The following is a 20,175-nucleotide window of genomic DNA, read 5'->3' on the forward strand; positions in this document are numbered from 1 at the left end:
TTTTTCCACTGAAAGATAATGCTGACTTTTGCTGGGTAGGTGATTCTTGGTTGTAATCCCATTTCCTTTGCCCTTTGGAATATCATATTCCATGCCTTCAGGTCCTTTAATGTAGAAGCTGCTAGATCTTGTGCTATCCTGACTGGGGCTCCACAGTACTTGAATTCTTTCTTTTTGGCAGCTGGCAATATTTTCTCCTGGACCTGAGAGCTCTGGAATTTGGCTATAATATTCCTAGGAATTTTCTTTTGGGGATCTCTTTCTGGAGGTGATGGGTGGATTCTTTCAATTTCTATTTTAGCTTCTGCTTCTAGAATTTCAGGGCAATTTTCCCTGAGAATATCTTGGAAGATGGTGTCTAAGCCTTCCTTGATCATGGTTTTCAGGTAGACCAATAATTTTCAAATTATCTTTCCTGGACCTATTTTCCATGTCGGCAGTTTTTTCCAGAAGATATTTCACATTGCCCTCTATTTTTTTTATTCATTTGGATTTGCTTTATTGTGTCTTGGTTTCTCATAAAGTCACTGGCTTCCATTTGTTCAATCCTAATTCTTAGGCAATTATTTTCATCAGAGAGCTTTTGTACCTCCTTTTCCATTTGACTTTTCAAGCTGTTGACTTTTTTCTCATGCATCACCCTCATTTCTCTTTCCATTTTTTCCTCTACCTCTCTAATTTTATCTTCAAAGTCCTTTTTGAGCACTTCTATGGCCTGAGACCAATTCGTATTTTTCTTGGAAGCTTTAGATATAGGGGTCCTGATGTTGACATCTTTCTCTGAGGGTGCCCCTTGGTCTTCCTTGTCACTGAAGAAACTTTCTATGGTCCTCACCTTTCTCTGTCTGCTCATCTTGCCTTTCTTTTACTAGACTTTTAGCTCCTTAAAGTGGGGCACTGTATCCAGGCTGCAGTATCCCAAGCTTAAGAAGTCCCAGGTGGTATGATTTAAGGAGAATCAGGTTCTTCCCTTGCCCGGCCTGTTTCCTGGACCTAGATGACCCCAGAATAATTTGCTAATCAACCAGCTTTGTGTGTTGTGGTTGTTAGCTCAGAGGAGCCTGTGCCCCTCCCCCACCTGGGCCACTTCTACTCGAGCCTATCTCCTGGTTCTCAGTAGGGGTATAAAACCCAAGTTCTGCCTTAGCACTAGCATAGACCCCTGTAGTCTCTCCCCTGCCCAGGGCTCAGCCCACTCACCAGATTGTGAGCTTAGTTCCAGACGACACTGGTGCTTCAGCTGATTCACAGGCTCTGGGCATCTCCTTCTCTGGTGAGGACTTCCTGAGACTGGATCTGTGTCAGGGTGACTGTGGGGTTGGGCCCGACTCCTGTATCAGCACAGCAGCTCCCTCCTTCTGACCTTCCAAGCCGTTCTTGGTTAGAAGATGATTTCAGCACATTCTTCTGTGAATTTTGCTGCTCCGGGCATTTTCCTATGGCGTTATTTGGATGTTTTTTTGGAGCAATCATGTCATGAGTTTGGGAGCTCACTGCCTTTCCTCCACCATCTAGGCTCTGCCCCAGAAGTCTAAGTATTTATTAAGGAGCATAATAATTTGGTGAGGAGAGAGAAAGAGGCCAAGATTCCTTCATCTATCTATCTCAGGAAGCCAGCATATCAGCTCCACTCAGAACAAGGTCCTGGGCGAAAGACAAGTGGGAGCTTTTTAAAGATGAAGAAGATAAAGGCATGGTTGTAGGTAGTAGGGAAGAAGCCAATAGATGGGGAGAGATTGAAGACAAGTGAGGGAGAATGGTAGAGGGGTAAATCTGCAGGAAAAGATCGGTTGAAATGGGATCGCCTGTACATATAGATGTTTCTCCCCTCCCCCTTGTCAAGAAGGACCACTTTTTCATGTAAAATATAAGTGAAGGAGGAGACACTGGTAGAAGGCATCTGGGTGATGTGCAATAAGAAAGAAAGAAGGAGCTCACAAAGCATAGCCACATCCTTTTCAATGAATGTGAAAAAAAGTTTTTCAGTTGAGAGGATGAGAGGTGGAGGAAGAACTATAGCAGGAGGCTTGAGGAAGGATGAGAAGGTAGAGCTGTGGTGAGTAGTATAGTGAGTCAATGAGAATATAAATATGAACAATTTCCTATTGATGAAGAGTTTATCACTGAATGTGAGGATATGAAGAGAAGAGCATGGTGTAGAGAAAGAACATCAGATTTGGTGTTTGAAATCTCTGGTTTTAGTCCCAACCTTGCCACTAAACTGCTATATCCCCTTGGCCAGATTTCATTTTTTCTCTAGACTTCAATTTCCTTAACTATAAAACGAAAGGGTTGAATTAAATAATCTCTAAAGTTACTTCCAGTTTTATATCTTATAATCAATCCTATGTGTATATTATAATTCATGTATTCATATTATAATTCAACAATCAATTATAATTCATGTTAAAAATTGACGAAAGATGAGAGATTATCAAGAATGCAGTTATTTCTAGTTGGGATGATAGCATGCGATTCCTTTGACATAAATATTCTTGGGTCATTGTTCCTCCACTCTTGATCAGGAAAAATCCTGAATTTTTAGAAACCATGGAAAACACTTCATATATGGGGAAGAAACTAAGATACAAACAGTAAATAATTTAAAAAATATTTATGTTTTAAAATATATGTGATTTTAATGATTTACAGTCATAAAAATAAGCAAGCAAAAATCCTCATGCAAATAACTACATTTTCATGTTTAATTTGCTTTGAAATGGCAATAGGAAATAAGCCACTATAACTCACCCTTTCCACCAATTGGTCCAATTTTTCCAAGGACGCCTTGGTCTCCTGCCTCACCCAGTTCTCCTTTCATCCCTGAAATCAAACCACGGTATATTTGTCATTTTAGAAAAAAAAACTTGTGGAATATATTATATTTCTCTAAGATATGGGGAATAAATAAAAACACTTGAGGAAAATAGCAATTTATTTTCTATATATGCTGTATAATCTGAAGTGTCATGCAACATTAATTTACATATATTTATGTTTCATGGCTAAATGTAAACAGAAGATAGTGACATAATAATTTTAAAAGCTTGCTTTATATGTGAACTAAATAGATACTTATAACAAAAACTAACTTTTATTACAAAATGAAAGCATCATCCAAGATTAATTTTAAGCTGATTATTAAAATAAGGTGCTGGGCCTCAGAACCTGAATGCTCTATTATGATTCTGGAATTTGTTTGAAGTCTAGACAATGAGTCAGCTTCACTTCTTGTGATTTTGCTGCTTCTTACACTTAAAATGAATTCTGAAAATATTTACAATAATAACTAGCTATTATATACAATACAATATTGTAACCTATATATTATAAATGTGAATTAACATTTACAACTACCATATTAGAGGGTTATAGGAGTAGAATCAGAGTTAGACCTTAGAAGTCAATTTTTCTAATGCCTATTTTTTTTTTTTTTTTAGTGAGGCAATTGGGGTTAAGTGACTTGCCTAGGGTCACACAGCTAGTAAGTGTTAAGTGTCTGAGGTCGGATTTGAACTCAGGTACTCCTGACTCCAGAGCCGGTGCTCTATCCACTTCGCCATCTAGCTGCCCCCTAATGCCTATTTTTTATAGATGAGAAAACTGAGGCCCACAGAGGTTAACTGCCTTGCCTGGAGTCACACAGATAATTCATTCCAAGGTATTTATTGGGATTAGATGTTTTTCAGGAAGGTTGTACCTTCTCAGAAAGACTTAGCCTTCTGGGAGAGGGTTGGTGATAATCCCTTAAAGATTAGCCAAGAGAATGTTTCAAAGAGCACTGGTCTCTCGAAAAAGAGATAGCCTGACTGGTGTCCCAGTGGACACAGGCCAGGGCTGACATCAGAACTGGATATAATGAGGGAGAAAGCACTATTCCAGTGCTCCTTTGAAGGGTTGTAATGCCTTCTTGCTGTTTATGAGGATAGCCTCAACAACAACTATCTCATTTCTAAAACTAATAAAGCACCAGGCATGAAGACATTGCCCTTATCTCCTACTTCCCCAGTCTCCTAACTGAATATTACTGTTACTAGGAATGGAGCACCCTCTACCAATATCCAATCACCCACCCTTACAGAGCTTTGGACTTAGAGTCATAGGGCTTGGGTTCAAATTCTTTTTTAAAAAAATCAAATCTTAAGAAACAGCTGCTGTTTATTTAATGCTCTGAGTACTTGCAAAATTCTATGCATACATTAGGTCATTTGATCACATAAGCACTTTATGAGATAAGTACTGGGCCTCACACCTCTCAGATTGGCTCATATGACAAAAAAGGAAAGTAATGGATGTTGAAGGGGATGTGGAAAAACTGGGACAATAGTGCACTATTGTTGGAGCTGTGAGCTGATCCAACCATTCTGGAAGACAATTTGAAACTATGCCCAAAGGTCTATAAAACTGTGCATAACCTTTGATCCAACAATATTTCTGCTAGGTCTATAGCCCAAAGACATAAAAAAGTAAAAAGGACATATTTGTATGAAAATAATTATAACAGCTCTTTTTTTTTGTGGTGGCTAAGAATTAGAAATCAAAGGCTTGCCCATCAATTGGGTTCCAATTTTTGTGACACTGGTCAGTTCACTTCCCATCTCTAGGTCCAAGTTTTCTCATTTGTAAAACAGGACAGTTAGATGAAAAATCTCTAACATTCCTTCCAACTTTTATGAGTCTACACAGTACTCAGTCCTATCGTCGAGAGAAAAAGACACATTGAGAAAGACATCAGTAACAAGGAATTTCTTGCCTATATAAAATCATTTGCAGAAGGAAGGAAATCATAGGACAGCCCACTCCCCACCCCCCAACCACAGTTGTATAATCCCAGTGTACCAAAGAAAGGGCAGCAAATGAAAGCCTTTCTTCACCTTCCCCCATTCTAAACTGTAAGAAAAAATGCAGCATATTAGAAAGGTCCTCAGTGTTGAAATACCTCCATACTAGGCTTTGATGTGAGGGTCAACTGGTTAGAAAGATGCATGCATACACACACATATATAAATATGTATACACACACAGATATGTGCGTGTGTGTGTGTGTGTGTGTGTGTGTATGTGTGTGTGTGAGGACTGGGAGGAACCAGAATGGTTCTGAACTTATCTAAGATGACTGAGAAAGATGTTAATACACCTCCTTGCTTCAATTCATAAGAACTCTGACTCTTCCTGCTTTCTCCACACATTCATGCCACAGCAGGAGTGAAGTTATATGCAGCCAAGTGAGCCACCTGGGGACGAGCCTGCAGCCTGGTGGTTTATGATTGGAATTCATCAGCATGGGGTGACAGTACCAGCTTATTATGGTGACAAACTGTTAACTAAAGAGCATGGATGTTCCAGTTGAACACCTTTGCCTGTATCAATAAGCCGGCCTGGGCCCAAAGCCGCCAAAGCTTTTGTCCTTGTTTTTTATCTTGGATCTTTTTCACCTGTACCTATGAAAACAGAAAGAAGCTTTCAAAGGAGGGGGAGGGGAGCTTTTTTTGGGGGGTGGGTGAGGTAATTGGGGTTAAGTGACTTGCTCAGGGTCACACCACTAGTAAGTGTTAAGTGTCTGAGGTCAAATTTGAACTCAGGTCCTCCTGAATCCAGGGCTGGTGCTTTAATCGCTCCACCACCTAACTGCCCCAAGGGGAGCTTTTAAAAAGCACAACTCTTTGATCCTTAGTTGTCCATTTTTATAGTTTGGGTGATGTGTCATAGGACTACTCCTTCTCCATTGGCATCTAAGTTTAGCAGCAAGAAACAAATCCATGCTGTTGAGAACTGGGTTCAGTTTGTGTAAAACTTTGGGTCTGAAGAGTGGTTCTTGGAACATAGACCTCTATGCCACTCACAGTCTTTAACTCCAAACCTTTCCTTCTCTCTCTCTCTCTTTCTAACCCCCCTTACCCTTCTCTCTCTCCATCACTGTTCTGTCTCTTCTTCTCTCCCTCTCCTTCCCTTTCTCCTTCCCCTATATCTTCCCATCTCCCTCCCCTGTCTTCCCTCCTCTCTTTCTTCTCTTCCCCTTGCCTTTTCTCCCTCTCCTTTATTCTCCTCTCTCTCCTACTATCTTTCATGCCCCTAATTCTCTCTCTTCCCCCTTTTCACTCCCCTTCCTCCCTGTCTCCCTCTTTCTCTTTCTCTGTCTCATATAAAGTTGTATATTTAGTATGTTTATCATATATCCATACATATGCATGTATATGTTTATATTCCGTATCTATGGATGTGTATATATATATATATACATGTATATACACACACACACATATAATTTTGGGGTTCAGATACTTAAAGAAGCTTACCCCCTGGGGATCCCTGTAACCCCTGTAAAAGTTGTGCTACCATGTACAGAAACAATCCAGAGGAAGGCGGATGTTCCGCATTCTGCTAATGATCTGTACAGCAAGGGGAGCAGAGAAAAGCTGGCTGTTTTGATTATAGACAAAGAAATATGGAAAGTGCCCTTCATTTCTAACCTCATGGGCTGGGTAGGCAAGAAGAACTAGCCCCCACCCTTCTCCTGGGGTCTCAGAGAAGAGCCACTTGAGGCAGAGATGTGCTTCCAAAGCCCACATGGGTCCTTAGGGATTCTAGGATCACCGTGCCCTGCAGAGAGGCCTAGGGGGAGTTTCACTCATGCCATCACCAAGGATACAGGTGGAGGAATGGATTGGAGCCCTGTTGATAACAACTCTCCTAGGGATACTGGATGGTGAGTTAATTCATGTTAGTAACACATTTTATGCATCTCTGTGGTAAAGTGCTTTATGAAAGCAACTAATTTCCCATACAAAGGACAGGCTGTTTGACATGCCCAGCAGGGAAAGAGAACAGCACTCAGGAAGGTACAATGTAAATATCAACAAGCTTCTTACCTACCTTTTGGTCCCATGGGGCCCACTTTTCCATGTTTTCCCTCTTCTCCCTTTTCTCCTTTCTCACCATCATCCCCTTTGGAAACAGAAAATAAGATATGGAGAAGCAGTTCAAATAGCAACACAATCAATCGTGTCTCAGGATGAAATATTATTCACTCTTGGAAGGCATTCAGCATCAATGAAACATGTGTGTGCGTGCACACACACATACACACACACATTCATGTCTAAGAGGCACTGAGAGGAAGGAAACAGGAAGCACCTTTTTTCTTCAGCTATGACACCCCCTTTCTACCCCCAACATGGCTCAGGAAAAGCTAATGGTGTAAACACACACAAACTGCTAAACCACATTGCAGGAAGAACCCTGGTGTGTTGAACCTGGACTCATTCCCTCCCTGAAAGTCAGCATTTTAACAAATCAGGTGCACATTTAACTGCCACCTTCAACCCTCCCTAGCTTTAAGAACGTGGACATAATCTCACTGTGCCTCAGTTTTATCTTCTGTGAAATGGGGATACTAATGCCTGCAATGCCGACCACACAAGGTTGTTAGAAGTTTCAAACGAGACAAAATATGTAAAATGCCTTATAAAACTTAAAGTATGAAATACATGTTAGATATTATTATTCTCTGATTTCAAAGATGGATAGATTCTCATTGATTAGGAAGGATATGTGTGGTTATGTCTGAAATAGTGGTCACAAATTAAATGGTGTCTCAAAATCCATCTAGGGTTAAGATTTTCTGACTACTTTGTTTTTTCAGTTGTATCTAACTTGTCATGATCCCATTTGGGGTTTCCTTGGCATTTCCTTCTTCAGATCATTTTACAGGTGGGAAACTGAGGCTAACAGGGTTCAGTGACTTGCTCAGGGTCACACAGTTAGGAAATGTTTGAGTCCAGGTTTGGACTTAGGAAGAGGATTCTTCTTGACTCCAGGCCCAGCACACTCTCCACTGTTCCACCTAGCTATTGCTTAGAAAAAAATCATTGTGTTGGGGGTGGCAACCAGATTGGTTCTTGCTTATCTTTTTTTTTTTTTTTTTAGTGAGGCAATTGGGGTTAAGTGACTTGCCCAGGGTCACACAGCTAGTAAGTGTTAAGTGTCTGAGGCCAGATTTGAACTCAGGTACTCCTGACTCCAGGGCCGGTGCTCTATCCACTGCACCACTTAGCTGCCCCTCTTGCTTATCTTTTACATAGCAAAAAGGTGGTTGAGAATGGCTTTGATACAACAACTCCTTTCTCCCCATAATTCATAGGAATTCTTTGCCTTTTCCCTTTCTAAACCATGTGCCACAGCAGGTGTGGTTATGTGCAGTCAGGTGAGATACCTAGGGATAAGGCTCCACCCTAGTGGTTTATTATTGAAATTCATCCACCTAATGTAACAGTGCCAGCTTATTGTGGTGACAAAGTTAAAAGAAAAACAAACCAGGATGTTCCAGCTTGGCCCTTAATCCTATGTCAGTAAGTGGACCACAACCCGGGGCCAACTGAGCCTTGTCTTTACTCTTAATCCTGGATCATTTTGGCCTGAACATTTGAAAATAGAAAGAAACTATAAAAATATGCTTGGAAAAAGCACAGCTGTATGGTCCACAGTGGTCCACTTTTATCCTATGGGTAATGTCTCATTGCATTACTCGTGCCATTGAGGTTTCCTTTTCCTCTTTTAAAAATAGCATTTGAGTCAAAAAATTAAATGAAAAACTGTAAAACAGGATGAATTCATTTTAACACACATACACACACACACACACACACACACACACACACACACATACACATCTCCCCCCTTCCCTCAGGCTAAGAACTTGCTGTAAGGATCAATCTCTACGAATTCAAGCAAAGAGCATGGCTAACTTATCTTTCCCTTTTGGATAATTTTCTCCAAATGCAAAACTTTTTGTTTTTTGTTTTTTGGTGGGTTTTTTTGCTGGGCAATGGGGGTTAAGTGACTTGCCCAGGGTCACACAGCTAGTAAGTGTCAAGTGTCTGAGGCCGGATTTGAACTCAGGTACTCCTGAATTCAGGGCCGGTGCTTTACCACTGCGCCATCTAGCTGCCCCGCAAAACTATTTATTAAATTCACTTTGCACATGAGGTACTGACATGGGTTCTCATTATATCATTTTGAGTCAGGATTTAGATCTATTTTACTTCATCATAAATTAGGGCTTTACCTTAATATCAGCTCACATGTCAAAAGCTTTATCGGGTCTGCAAAGCAAGGTACATACATAATTTCAGTTGATCCTCCCATAACCCTGTGAGAGAGGTGTTATTGCCATCCCCATTTTTCAGAAGAGGAATCTAGAGTTCAGAGTATTTAAGTGATGTGTCCAGGCTCACATAGCTAGTGTCTTATGTAGGATTTGAATCCAGGTCATCCTGATTCCACATCCAGTGCTGTCCACTCCCATACATTGTCTCTTTCTGAAAAACTATTGAAAAAGATTGTTCGTTGTCTTTTTCTTCTTAACACTTAGATAGGATCTGTTTGCAAAAAGGAACTGAAAACATCCCTGTGGTCATTGAGGAACCTAGGTGAAAGGCTGTGATAGGATCTGAGGGGCCATTCAAGATTCATGACAGTGGCATGGTTCTTGAAATTTCTCCATTAGAGATTCATTCATTTGGATCTTGTAGGCTTTAAACTGAATGCTCAAAGTTATTATGGCAGTTCACAGATTTAAAATATGACCATGTGGCTGAATAAATTAAAATGCAAATACCTCTGGGAAGGAAAGAATATATAACCTAAGAAAAGGAAGAAGATTCTGAGAAGCTTAGAACAAATATTGCTGGTCTAAAGTTGTCCCTGAAATGTAAATAATTCTCTTTGAATTCCATGTTTAAGTTGATGATGCATCATAGAAGTCGGATCACAATGTTAAAGCTAGAATGGAACTTTGAGGTCATCTAAATGAGTACCTGTGTGACTTTGGTCAAATCTCAACCTCCCTGGGCCTCAGTTTTGAGGTTCTGGACTTGAACGTCTCTCTGCCCCTTCCAGTCCTAAATCTATTTTTAGTCCAAGTCTATAATTTTATAAATGTAGAAATAAAGTCCCAGGCATAAATAGGAGAGTTAAGATTGGAAATATGGACAAGCATGCGCAGAAGGTGGTAGGGTGAGTCAAAATAAAATCTGACTACTTGCAATTTTTGCTGAGGGTTAGCTGTAATGATCATTAAGATGAAGGGACATGGACTCAACTCAGCTTGTACCACTCACAGCAGAAGTATTTTAACTCAGATGGCAGATGGTCTGAAGGCCTGGAGAAGTACTGAAACACTGAAGTTTGAAGAAAGTAAGTTAGGGTTTCTTATCAAAAATGTCAGAGAGTTTGCTGGTGAGCCCTTCATGCCCACTTTTATCAGGACCCCCAAATCAGAATGGTAACTCTGCAGATGCCAGTTCTAGACAATTGAAACACCAACATTTTGCATAATATAATTCAAAATCTTTGCCACCCACTGTACTTTTTTGTTCAGTCATTTCAGTCATGTTAGATTCTTCAACCCTTGGGGTCTCCTGCCCTAGTCTCACCTTCATGCTATTTATCTCTGGTCTGGCTCTGGCTCTCTCTAGATCTGTCTGTCTCTGTCTCTGTCTCTGTCTCTCTCTCCTCTGAACTTCACTTTCTGGGGTTATCATGGATCTACTAATCACTCAAACCTTTGTTCAGTTCACATTATCTATTATTTCTCTGAAGCATTAACTGTGAAAGCCTCGTTGTCATTCTTTAAATTTTCTCCTATTGTTGTCATCTGTCAAACTGCTGTCATAGTTCTCTAACGATCTGATCCAGATTTAAGTGTCTTATTTCACTAGTTTCTTTTTTTCAATTATGTGAGTGTTGGCCAGGATTCAGCCCTAGATGTCTGTTCTCCTTATACATATTCAGCAGTTATTTATATTAGAAGCTGAACGGGATAAAGAGATGTATTAGACCTTGTAATTTACACCCTAGCATGAGGAGGTATGATACACACACACACACACACACACACACACACACACACAGGCACATATCTACAATAAAAATAACTGTAAAATATTTCACTCACTTAAATGGCAAAAGGTGATATATATATTCTTCTTTGGAGATGTCATCATAGAATCATAAAACCTTAGAGTAACCCTAACTGATTAAAAGTTCCCTCTATAACCTCTATAACTTCCAGAGGAAGACCCATCTCCTCCCAAGGCAACCTGTTCCTCCACGGAGTGGTTTTATCAGAAAGTTTTTCCTTACATGAAGTCTAACTTTTTCCCATTGTAACTTCTACCCATTGCTCTACATTCCTTCTGGGACCAAGAATAACAGAAATTCTAGTCTCTCTTGAGTATAACATCCCTTCAAATACTAGAAAATTTTCCTCACATCCCCCTGAAATCTTCTTTTGGGCAGTAGCATTAAATTCAAATAGAAACAGGGTCACTAAAACATACATAAAGAACCTTGAAGGCTGCACATTGACTTAGAAAACAACATATTATCATTATATATGTTCTATTGTGTTTTTATTTGTTTTGTTAAATATTTTTCAATTACATTTTAATCTGGTTGAAGCACTCCCATTGCATAGGCCCATGGTCTGTATTTGATACCTCTGCTCTAGGGCAAACATTTCCAGTTCTTTAACAAATCTTTTCATACAATAATTTCTCCCCCCCCCATATTTGTTGCCTTCCTCTAGACTCCCCCTTTTATTTTTATTTTTATTTATTTACTTTTTTTAGTAAGGCAATTGGGATTAAGTGACTTGCCCAGGATCACACAGCTAGTAAGTGTCAAGTGTCTGAGGCCAGATTTGAACTCAGGTACTCTTTTTTTTTTTTTTTAAGTGAGGCAATTGGGGTTAAGTGACTTGCCCAGGGTCACACAGCTAGTAAGTGTTAAGTGTCTGAGGCCGGATTTGAACTCAGGTACTCCTGACTCCAGGGCCGGTGCTCTATCCACTGCGCCACCTAGCTGCCCCGAACTCAGGTACTCTTGAATCCAGGACTGGTACTTTATCCACTGTGCCACCTAGCTGCCCCTAGACTCCCCCTTTTTAAAAAAAAATCAAAATACTTACCAAGATATGCTGCCCAGACCTTAGAGATGATCTAATCAATTTATTTTCATACCTATCATAAATAACAAACCTAGATTTGAATTCAGGTCTACAGGCTCCAAATCTGGTCTTTTTTTCATCCATAATATATACTGAGTCCAATTTGTGAAGAGTCTTAAATTTTAGGTTAAGGAGATTGGGTATGATTCTACAGGTAATGAAGATTTTGTTTTTCAGTCATATCCTACTCTTCATGACCCCTTCCCCCCAATTTGGGGTTTTCTTGACAAAGATACTAGAGTAGTTTGCCATTTCCTTCTCCAGCTCATTTTACAGATGGGGAAACTGAGGCCAATAAGCTTAAGTGACCTTCCCAGGGTCACACAGCTAGTAAGTATCTGAGGGCAGATTTCAACTCAGGAAGATGAGCTGTCCTGACTCTAGGTCTGGTACTCTACCCATTGCACCCCTTAGCTGCTCTAGTGAACAATTACTGAAAACCTTTGAATAGTAGAGATATGGAATGATCAAAGCAGTGGTTCAAGAAGATAAACATGTGTTTGTGTGTGTGTGTGTTTGTGTGTTTAGAGAGCTTTCAGAAAGCTAAAGGACTGAAATAGAGAAGTAGCAATGGAACTACTTGGACATGTAATTCCAAGAGCAATGGAAAGGAAGGTGGTTACTGGTATGAAGCATCGTTCTAAGGTAGAATCAGGAGTCTTTGCTGTTAGATTAGATATTGAAGTTGAGGAAGGAAGAGAAGAGAGTAAAGAATGACTCAAATTTCAAGACTAAGAGATGGGAGAATGGCAGTATCCCTAATAGAAACAGAAGAACTAAGAGAGTGAGCCAATTTAAGAAGATGAATAGTACAGTTTTTGACATGTTTGAGGTGAAAGGGAACCATCCAAGTAAAAATGTTTGGTAAATAGATGGAAATATGGGACTGGAGCCAGGGAGAGAAGTCAATGCTAGGGAATAGTTTTAAGAGTGATGTATAGTGGTAATTATTGAAGCCATGGAAGTAACTGGATCCAAAGAGTAGTAATTGATCAATGTCAGCTTAAAGGGAGGCCTTCATTTCAGTGCTCCACCACCTGGAGTCTGAATTCATAGAGGCAATGTATCTGGAAGGAGAGAGATGATATTTCCCTTGCAATCTTCTCTATTAATACTGCATATGTAGGGGCAGCTAGGTGGCACAGTGGATAAAGCACTGGCCCTGGATTCAGAAAGATCTGAGTTCAAATCCAGCCTCAGATACTTGACACTTACGAGTTGTGTGACTCTGGGCAAGTCACTTAACTCCCATTGCCCTGCAGCAAAAAAAAAAAAAATACTGCATCTGTAGAATCATGTTCAATTGTGGTGAGGACATTTTAACAGGGCCATTGACAAGCTTGTGCATATCTAGAACATACAAGACAGCAAAAGGCCTCAAGATAAGCAATCAATCAACTAATCAACTAACAGGCATTCTTTAAGTGTTTACTATCTGCCTGACACTGTGCTAATGATGCAAAGACAAAAATGGAACAGTCCCTGACCTTACGGCACTTGCATTTTATTGGGGCAAAAGAATTTGTTGGAAAAAACTGAAAATGTTTAACATGAAAAGAAAAGACTTAGAGGAGAGTATCACAGCTGTTTTCAAGGTTTTGGCATGATGTCCTGTGAAAGAGAGTGTAGATCTGTTCTACTTGGCCCAAGAAAGTAGAACTATAAGCAGTGGGGAAAAGTTGCAGAGAGACGGAATTCAGCTCAATTTAAGGTAAAAAATTCCTAGGAATTAGAGTGATCTAAGAGTCGAATGAACTGCCATGGGAGGTAGTGGGTTCTTCTGAACTCCTACAGTATTTACTGCCTGTATCATTAACTTGGCTATAAATCATGTACTGCCTTCTAACATCTTTCTTTTCAACCGCCTTCAGCTATAATTTAAAATTTGTATTATTATTTAATCTCTCCCATACTTACATCTTGTCTTTTCAACTCAATTGTAATATTCTTGAGAAGGAGTGCTTGCACTTGTATGCTCAGTTCCTTGCTAGCCCTTGATGCTGGGCAGATCACCCATCATGCCTCAGACTCAGTTTCCTCATCTGCAAAAGACAGGGAAACAGATTCTGCCCATATCATAGTGTTGTTTTGAAAATGGGAAAGCTAGCAAATAAAAAAAAAATCTTTATCAACCATAATGAGCTCAACAGATGCAATGTATCATCATCATCATCATGATTAAGACAGTTGCTGGTAGAGTGGACAGATCACTGGGCTTGGAGTCAACAAACTTGAATTCAAATCTAGCCTCAGACACTTCCTAGCTGTTTACCTTGGGCAAGTTACTAAAATTCTGTTTGCCTCATTTTCCTCAACTGTAAAATGGGGATAACAATAGTTCCATTTTATGATAAATACATGACATATGTACGCACCACTATGTATTATCTATCAATTATATATTTATATAGTAATATAAAATTATATATGCTCACAAATATTTTTAGTAAATATATATTTATTATATAGGAATATATCCACATATGTTTATATATGTATAGGTGTGTATATATATATATATGTATGTGTGTATGTATATATATATACACATATACACATTTCTATTTAAATCATATAGGGATGATAAAATTTCCCAGGGTTGATGTGAGAATCATTTGAGAAAATATCTGTAAAATATCTGTAAAAAGCACACTGAATTATATATAAAGGTGTTATTTAAATGCTTATTCTCTTCCTTTCTCCCCTTAATATTATATTTTGAATTGATCCCTCCATCAGGCTTTTTACTCTATATTTTAATGATTTATAAGCTACCTGAGAGAAAGCATAACATATTGGATGAGGACTATCCTCAAAGTCAGGGATCAGGGTCCCCCAGTGATAATACTGGCTGCGTGGCCTTGGGCAAGTCACCAATGAACATTAGTAGAGGGGCTTTTCTCAATGGAAATTACCCTTTCCAAAAAAAAAAATCACCAGTCCAGTCCAAAAACCTTAAACTATATTGATGACATTCTGGGCTCAGTAGCTGGGCTATGCATCTCACAGTTGGGGTATACAGCCTGATCAACAAAGGTAAATATTGTTAACAATTCTACACTCTTTTCTATGTGATCAGCTGTGTAACTACTTTTGTAGTTTCAAGGCTCATTCAGCTGAGCAAGAATTATTTCTCAGAGCCCACATGTCCTTTGTAGTCAGGCCATGTCTGAAGAGAAAAGCTAATATTGTGTTAAGGAAAAATACAGAATTAGTTGCTTTTCTTTCCCCTTCAGGTCTCATTCATTATTCAAGTGCATCATCAGCCAAGCTGCTAGAAACATATAAGAAGCAATGCAATAATTCTGGGACTACAAGGGATGCTTCTGTTTTCCCCAAATGCTACAAATTTAACAGCTGTGGTTACTGTAGTCTTCTTAGGAGAGACATAGGTGAATATTAAAAAGGAAGTGGGGTATCTTTCCTCATGTCTTAGCTATGGGAGTTAATTTTATTTCACCTGATTGGGCTTTTTGTTTTCATTGAGCTCCTTGAGAAAAGGAGCTGTCCAGTGCTAATTCATATCATATAGGGAGCAGCATGATGCAATAGAAGCATCATAAAGCATCATAATGCATTGGAATTGTCACAAGAAGAGTTGTAGCTCTATCACTTGTGTGACACTTCCTCTTCCTGGGTCCAGAGATATGCTGGTAAATGCTCAACATCTGGCTTTCCAGGGGGGAAAAAGGTATAAGCAACACACTTTGAAATTCAATCTGCATTATTAGCATTTTCTTCATCATTTTCTTCAGTCTAGACAATCACCAAAATAATAAATCAAGCCCCAATTTGTAGCTTTTGTCAATTTCCAAAATCTGAATGTTCACAGTGAAAATTTAACGCAACCCTTGAGAGCCAGTTTGAGTCAGCTCCAACACACTACTGTCTAGGCCTCTTGTTTCCTAATTTATAAAATAGGAGTGGAGAGAAAGTGGATCAGATGGTCTCTAATATTCTAGAGGGCAAGAGAGAGTATTTTAAAGCCTTTCCTTGTTTCCTTAGAGTTTAGATCTGGGCCTGCTATATAGTAAGTGCTTAATAATTTTTTTTTTAAATTGATTGATTAGCTTCTTTCCAGTTCTAAATCTATGATCTTATTTTTGAGCAAACACATAAAAATCAATCAACTTCAAGTATTTGGTTTGTCCAAAAAGCCTATCACACAAATCCAAGTTCAAAAGATTGATGCTACAAATACAAGATAGGGGTGGGGGTGGGGTGGCTGTTTTATTTTGTTTGTTTTTGCAGGGCAATGAGGGTTAAGGACTTCCCAAGGGTCACACAGCTAGTAAGTGTCAAGTATCTGAGGCCAGATTTGAACTCAGGTCCTCCAGAATCGAAGGCCAGTGCTTTATCCACTGTGCCACCTAGCTGCCCCCTACATGCATGTTTTAAGGAGCTGAAAACTCCACATGAGCCAAGAGTGTGATATTGCCACCAAAATTAATATGAACTTTCTCAATATTTTGGGACCCCTGCTTCTGTTGATATGGGAACTGCCTACAGCGATGCAGGAATAACCCCTCTCCAAGTTTGTAACTGACCTTTGGAGAGTTTCTATGGGCAAAAGGTTTCACCTTGTGGTCCAGCAGGTCATGAGCATCTTCAAATATAGCCAAACTTGTTCTTATGTAAAAGAAGCATGGGGCATCTCCAGGCCTGATCATGAAATCTTTTTACCGTTTTATGATTACATGCAATGTATTCATGTATAAATAAATGAAAGAGTGGATGCATGCATTCTTGAATGCATGTATCCATATATGAGTGCATGAATGAATGAAAAAGGCATTTCTAAAGCATTTGCTATGTGTAAACACTATGCCAAGAGCTGAAGGTACAATTAGAACAAAAGGGAAAAACCTCAAAAAACAAAACAAAACAAAAAGTAGAAACAATATGTTTCAATCTGCATCCAGATTCCACAGTTCTTTTTTCTGTGTGTGGAGAGTATTTTCCATTTTAAGTCCTTTGGAATTGTCTTGGATCATTGTATTACTGAGAAGAATTAAGTTTATCACAGTTGATCATCACACAATGTTGCTGTTACTGTGTATAATGTTCTCCTGGTTCTGCTCACTTCAGTCAGTATCAGTTCACTTAAATCTTTCTAGGTTTTTCTGACATCTGCTTGATCATTGTTTCTTAAAGCACAATAGTATTCCATTACATTCATATACAACAACTTGTTCAATCATTCCCCATTTGATGGGCATTCCCTCAATTTCCAGTTCTTTGGTGTAAGATGAAATTTTCTAAAGATTTTAGTTGTTGAATAAGGCTTCCTAGGTTGATTGCACATTTGCTACCACTCCAGATCTTCAAGTTGTAAGTGAATGATCACTTGTCTGTAATATTTTACAGGGGATTCCTGACTTCTGAGGCCCAACTCAAGAATTCTATAAAATGTTTCATGAAGCATATTAAGCACCTACTAGATGCTTGACACTACTCTAGCGGTTATGAAAGTCTGCAAAGCAAAGATATAAACACAAGAGACTGTAGTTGTCAGCAAATTAGTGATCTTAAAAATAGTTTACTCTTGTTAAACCTCATTGCTCTTTCTCTACTCCCTAGACACTTTCAAGGAAAACTATTTGGAAAGTATGTTTATATCCATAAAATTATTATGTCCTCAAAATGTTTTAAAATAACTTATAAACACAAGATTTAAGGGCATCTTCTTTACAGACTTTACAGACTGCCTTACTAAGGACTGATCTGCAACATGACAGATAGTGGAAGGTGCTCTGAGTTCTGAATCAAAGAAAATAAAAATAGCAAGTATTTTCTATAGCTATGCTACTTACTACATGGACCTCTCTTTCTTTCTCTGTAAAATTAAGGTGGTTAATTACGTGCCTTCTAAGGTCTCTTTCAGCTCCAGGTCTCAGTATCCTTTCATGGTGTAAGGGCTAAAATTGTAGCTAGTCTGTCTAAAATATCTAATGAGTGGTTGCCAATAAATTATAAGCTTTAGCAAAAGTTTAGACTTTTAAGCATTTATTAAGGAGAATAAGAATTTGGTGAAGAGAGAGAAAAAGGCCTAGATTTATTTATCTATCAAAGGGAGAGCACATTTTTAGCTCCACTCTCCACCAGAGTGCTCATGAAAAAGAGCTAGAGAGCCAGCCTTGTTCCTTCTTCCTCTCACAAGCAAACTTCACTTCCTGATGCCAAAGAAAAGCCACATGCCTTGCCCTCAGGTGCCTTCTCCTCATGGCAGAGCTTTCCTACAGTAGCTCTCCAGCAGGTGGCGTCATTCCAATCATTACAATGGTATGACTACAGGATCTCCTCATCCCTCCCCCCATACAATTTCTGGAGACCTCTCAGCATTGCATTGACATCCCCTCCTTTATCCATCAGTAAAAACTGCTAATATCAACAGGAGCTTACATTTAAGTCAACCATAATGCTCTCCTGAAACCACCCAAGTCTTGCCATATATGACTACTTGGGTTCTGCCAATGGCTCTACTTAGTTTACTGCTATGGGATCCACTTTGGAAATACTGGTACCACCCAATATTTATCAACATCACTGCTAGGCTAACAATGTCCTCTCCCCTCCCATACTTAATTTAGATAATTATTTAACAAACCTGCAATGAATTCATTATATAATAATATACAATCTATAATATATAGTACAGCTATCTGTGTTTGTAGTTTATCCCTCTACTACAAATTAAGCTCTATACTGAAGTTTTTCAACTCCCTCCTTGCCTTGCACAATGCTTTGTACCTATTAAGTGTTTAATTAATGCTTTTTCTCTGGAAAAATGTGGAAAGAATGAAAAATGAAACTCAGGACCATTAGAAAACAATTGTTGGGGCAGCTAGGTGGCACAGTGGATAAAGCACCAGCCCTGGATTCAGGAGGACCTGAGTTCAAATCTGGCCTCAGACACTTGACACTTAGTGTGTGACCCTGGGCAAGTCACTTAACCCTCATTGCCCCACAAAAAATTTTAAAAAAGAAAACAATTGTCTAGGATCCACTATTGTCCTTTTCTTCATCCCCCATTACTGATGTCATTGGGATCCACCTCTCCCTTCATTTATCACTTCACCTTTGCTAGTTATGATTCCAAACAGAACCTTCATACTCATCCCCTTGGTCATTACAATCCTTGTTCTTGTATTCAGAAGTGAATTTGTCTTCAGGAGAATGGTGCTATCACCGAAGATAACATCATAGTCTCTCTTACATCAACATTAGAGAGAATAAAGCATCTTAGGTAAAACCTATGCTGCAGCTAAAGTTGATGTGTGGATGTCAAACCAGTCAGTCAATCTTGGGTGATGTTCGTTATGTTGTGAATGGGAGAATATGAAGTGAATGTTTGGGTAAAGCTCTAGGGACCTTTTGCCTATGGTGGTTATGCACTCCTTTGTATTTTCTTCTGTGTTTATAATGGGTGTGCCTGGCTCTCATTCCTCTTGAGAAGCAGTCAGTAGTCCATATGCTATGTCTCTGTTCCATAGGAAGTCTTCATGTGAGAGAAGAAGTTTTTAGTTAGTCCTGGATCTTAAATGAGACAATCTGAGCAATGGTGACATGTTTCATAGGTTCAACTTAAATACTTTGTGGCTCAGCTCAATTCTCCATGTGCATTGAAACCTGAAATATATACTGTGGAAATTTATTTTGATTTGGGGAACCCTACCTTTAGGCTGAGATTAGAAAGCCTTAGGCCCTCAGGGACTCTCCCCCTCCTCCTCAGCTTCAGCTGAGTGAAAAAGCCCCTCGGGCTATACAAGACACCAGGTCAGACAGCTGGGGGGATAAAAGCCCCCAGCTCCCTCCGACCTGAGCCCTGAGCGAAGGATCCCAGATGGCCTGTGCTGAGGCATGAGGCTCGAAAGCCCCGCCCCCCCCCCCCCACCAGCTGCAGCTCTGGCGGGTGGATTAGCTTGGTCTGTGGGGGCGAAGGAAGCCCTGAGATTTGAGTGGAGAGAAGAAAAGGTATATATAGACCTGGGAGTTAGACAGGAAAAAAAAGGAGCGATGACGGACTAGATAGAGAGACAAGATTAAGGAGAGGGGCTGATTAGAGGAGGACGGACAGATGGACTAGATAGACAAGATTAGGAGGGGCTGACTAGAGGGGAGTGTGGACAAGGATGGAGGAGAGATCGGTTCGGAAAAGGAGACACCAG

The 20,175-nt window shown here is 39.6% G+C and overlaps 1 protein-coding gene across 2 annotated transcripts in view; it reads right to left on the reverse strand.

Annotated features, from left to right (window-relative positions):
- COLEC10 (collectin subfamily member 10) overlaps positions 1–20,175 on the reverse strand; it is a 57,832-nt gene that overhangs the window by 19,787 nt on the left and 17,870 nt on the right. For both annotated transcript variants that reach the window (XM_043963641.1, XM_043963555.1), the window contains exons 2-3: positions 6,874–6,945; positions 2,752–2,823 (exon numbers count right to left, since the gene is read on the reverse strand). In XM_043963641.1, coding sequence (XP_043819576.1) covers positions 2,752–2,823; positions 6,874–6,945 — 144 coding nt within the window. The remainder of the gene's footprint in view (positions 1–2,751; positions 2,824–6,873; positions 6,946–20,175) is intronic.

Source organism: Dromiciops gliroides, chromosome 1 (genome assembly GCF_019393635.1).
Source record: "Dromiciops gliroides isolate mDroGli1 chromosome 1, mDroGli1.pri, whole genome shotgun sequence".
Classification (NCBI taxonomy): domain Eukaryota; kingdom Metazoa; phylum Chordata; class Mammalia; order Microbiotheria; family Microbiotheriidae; genus Dromiciops; species Dromiciops gliroides.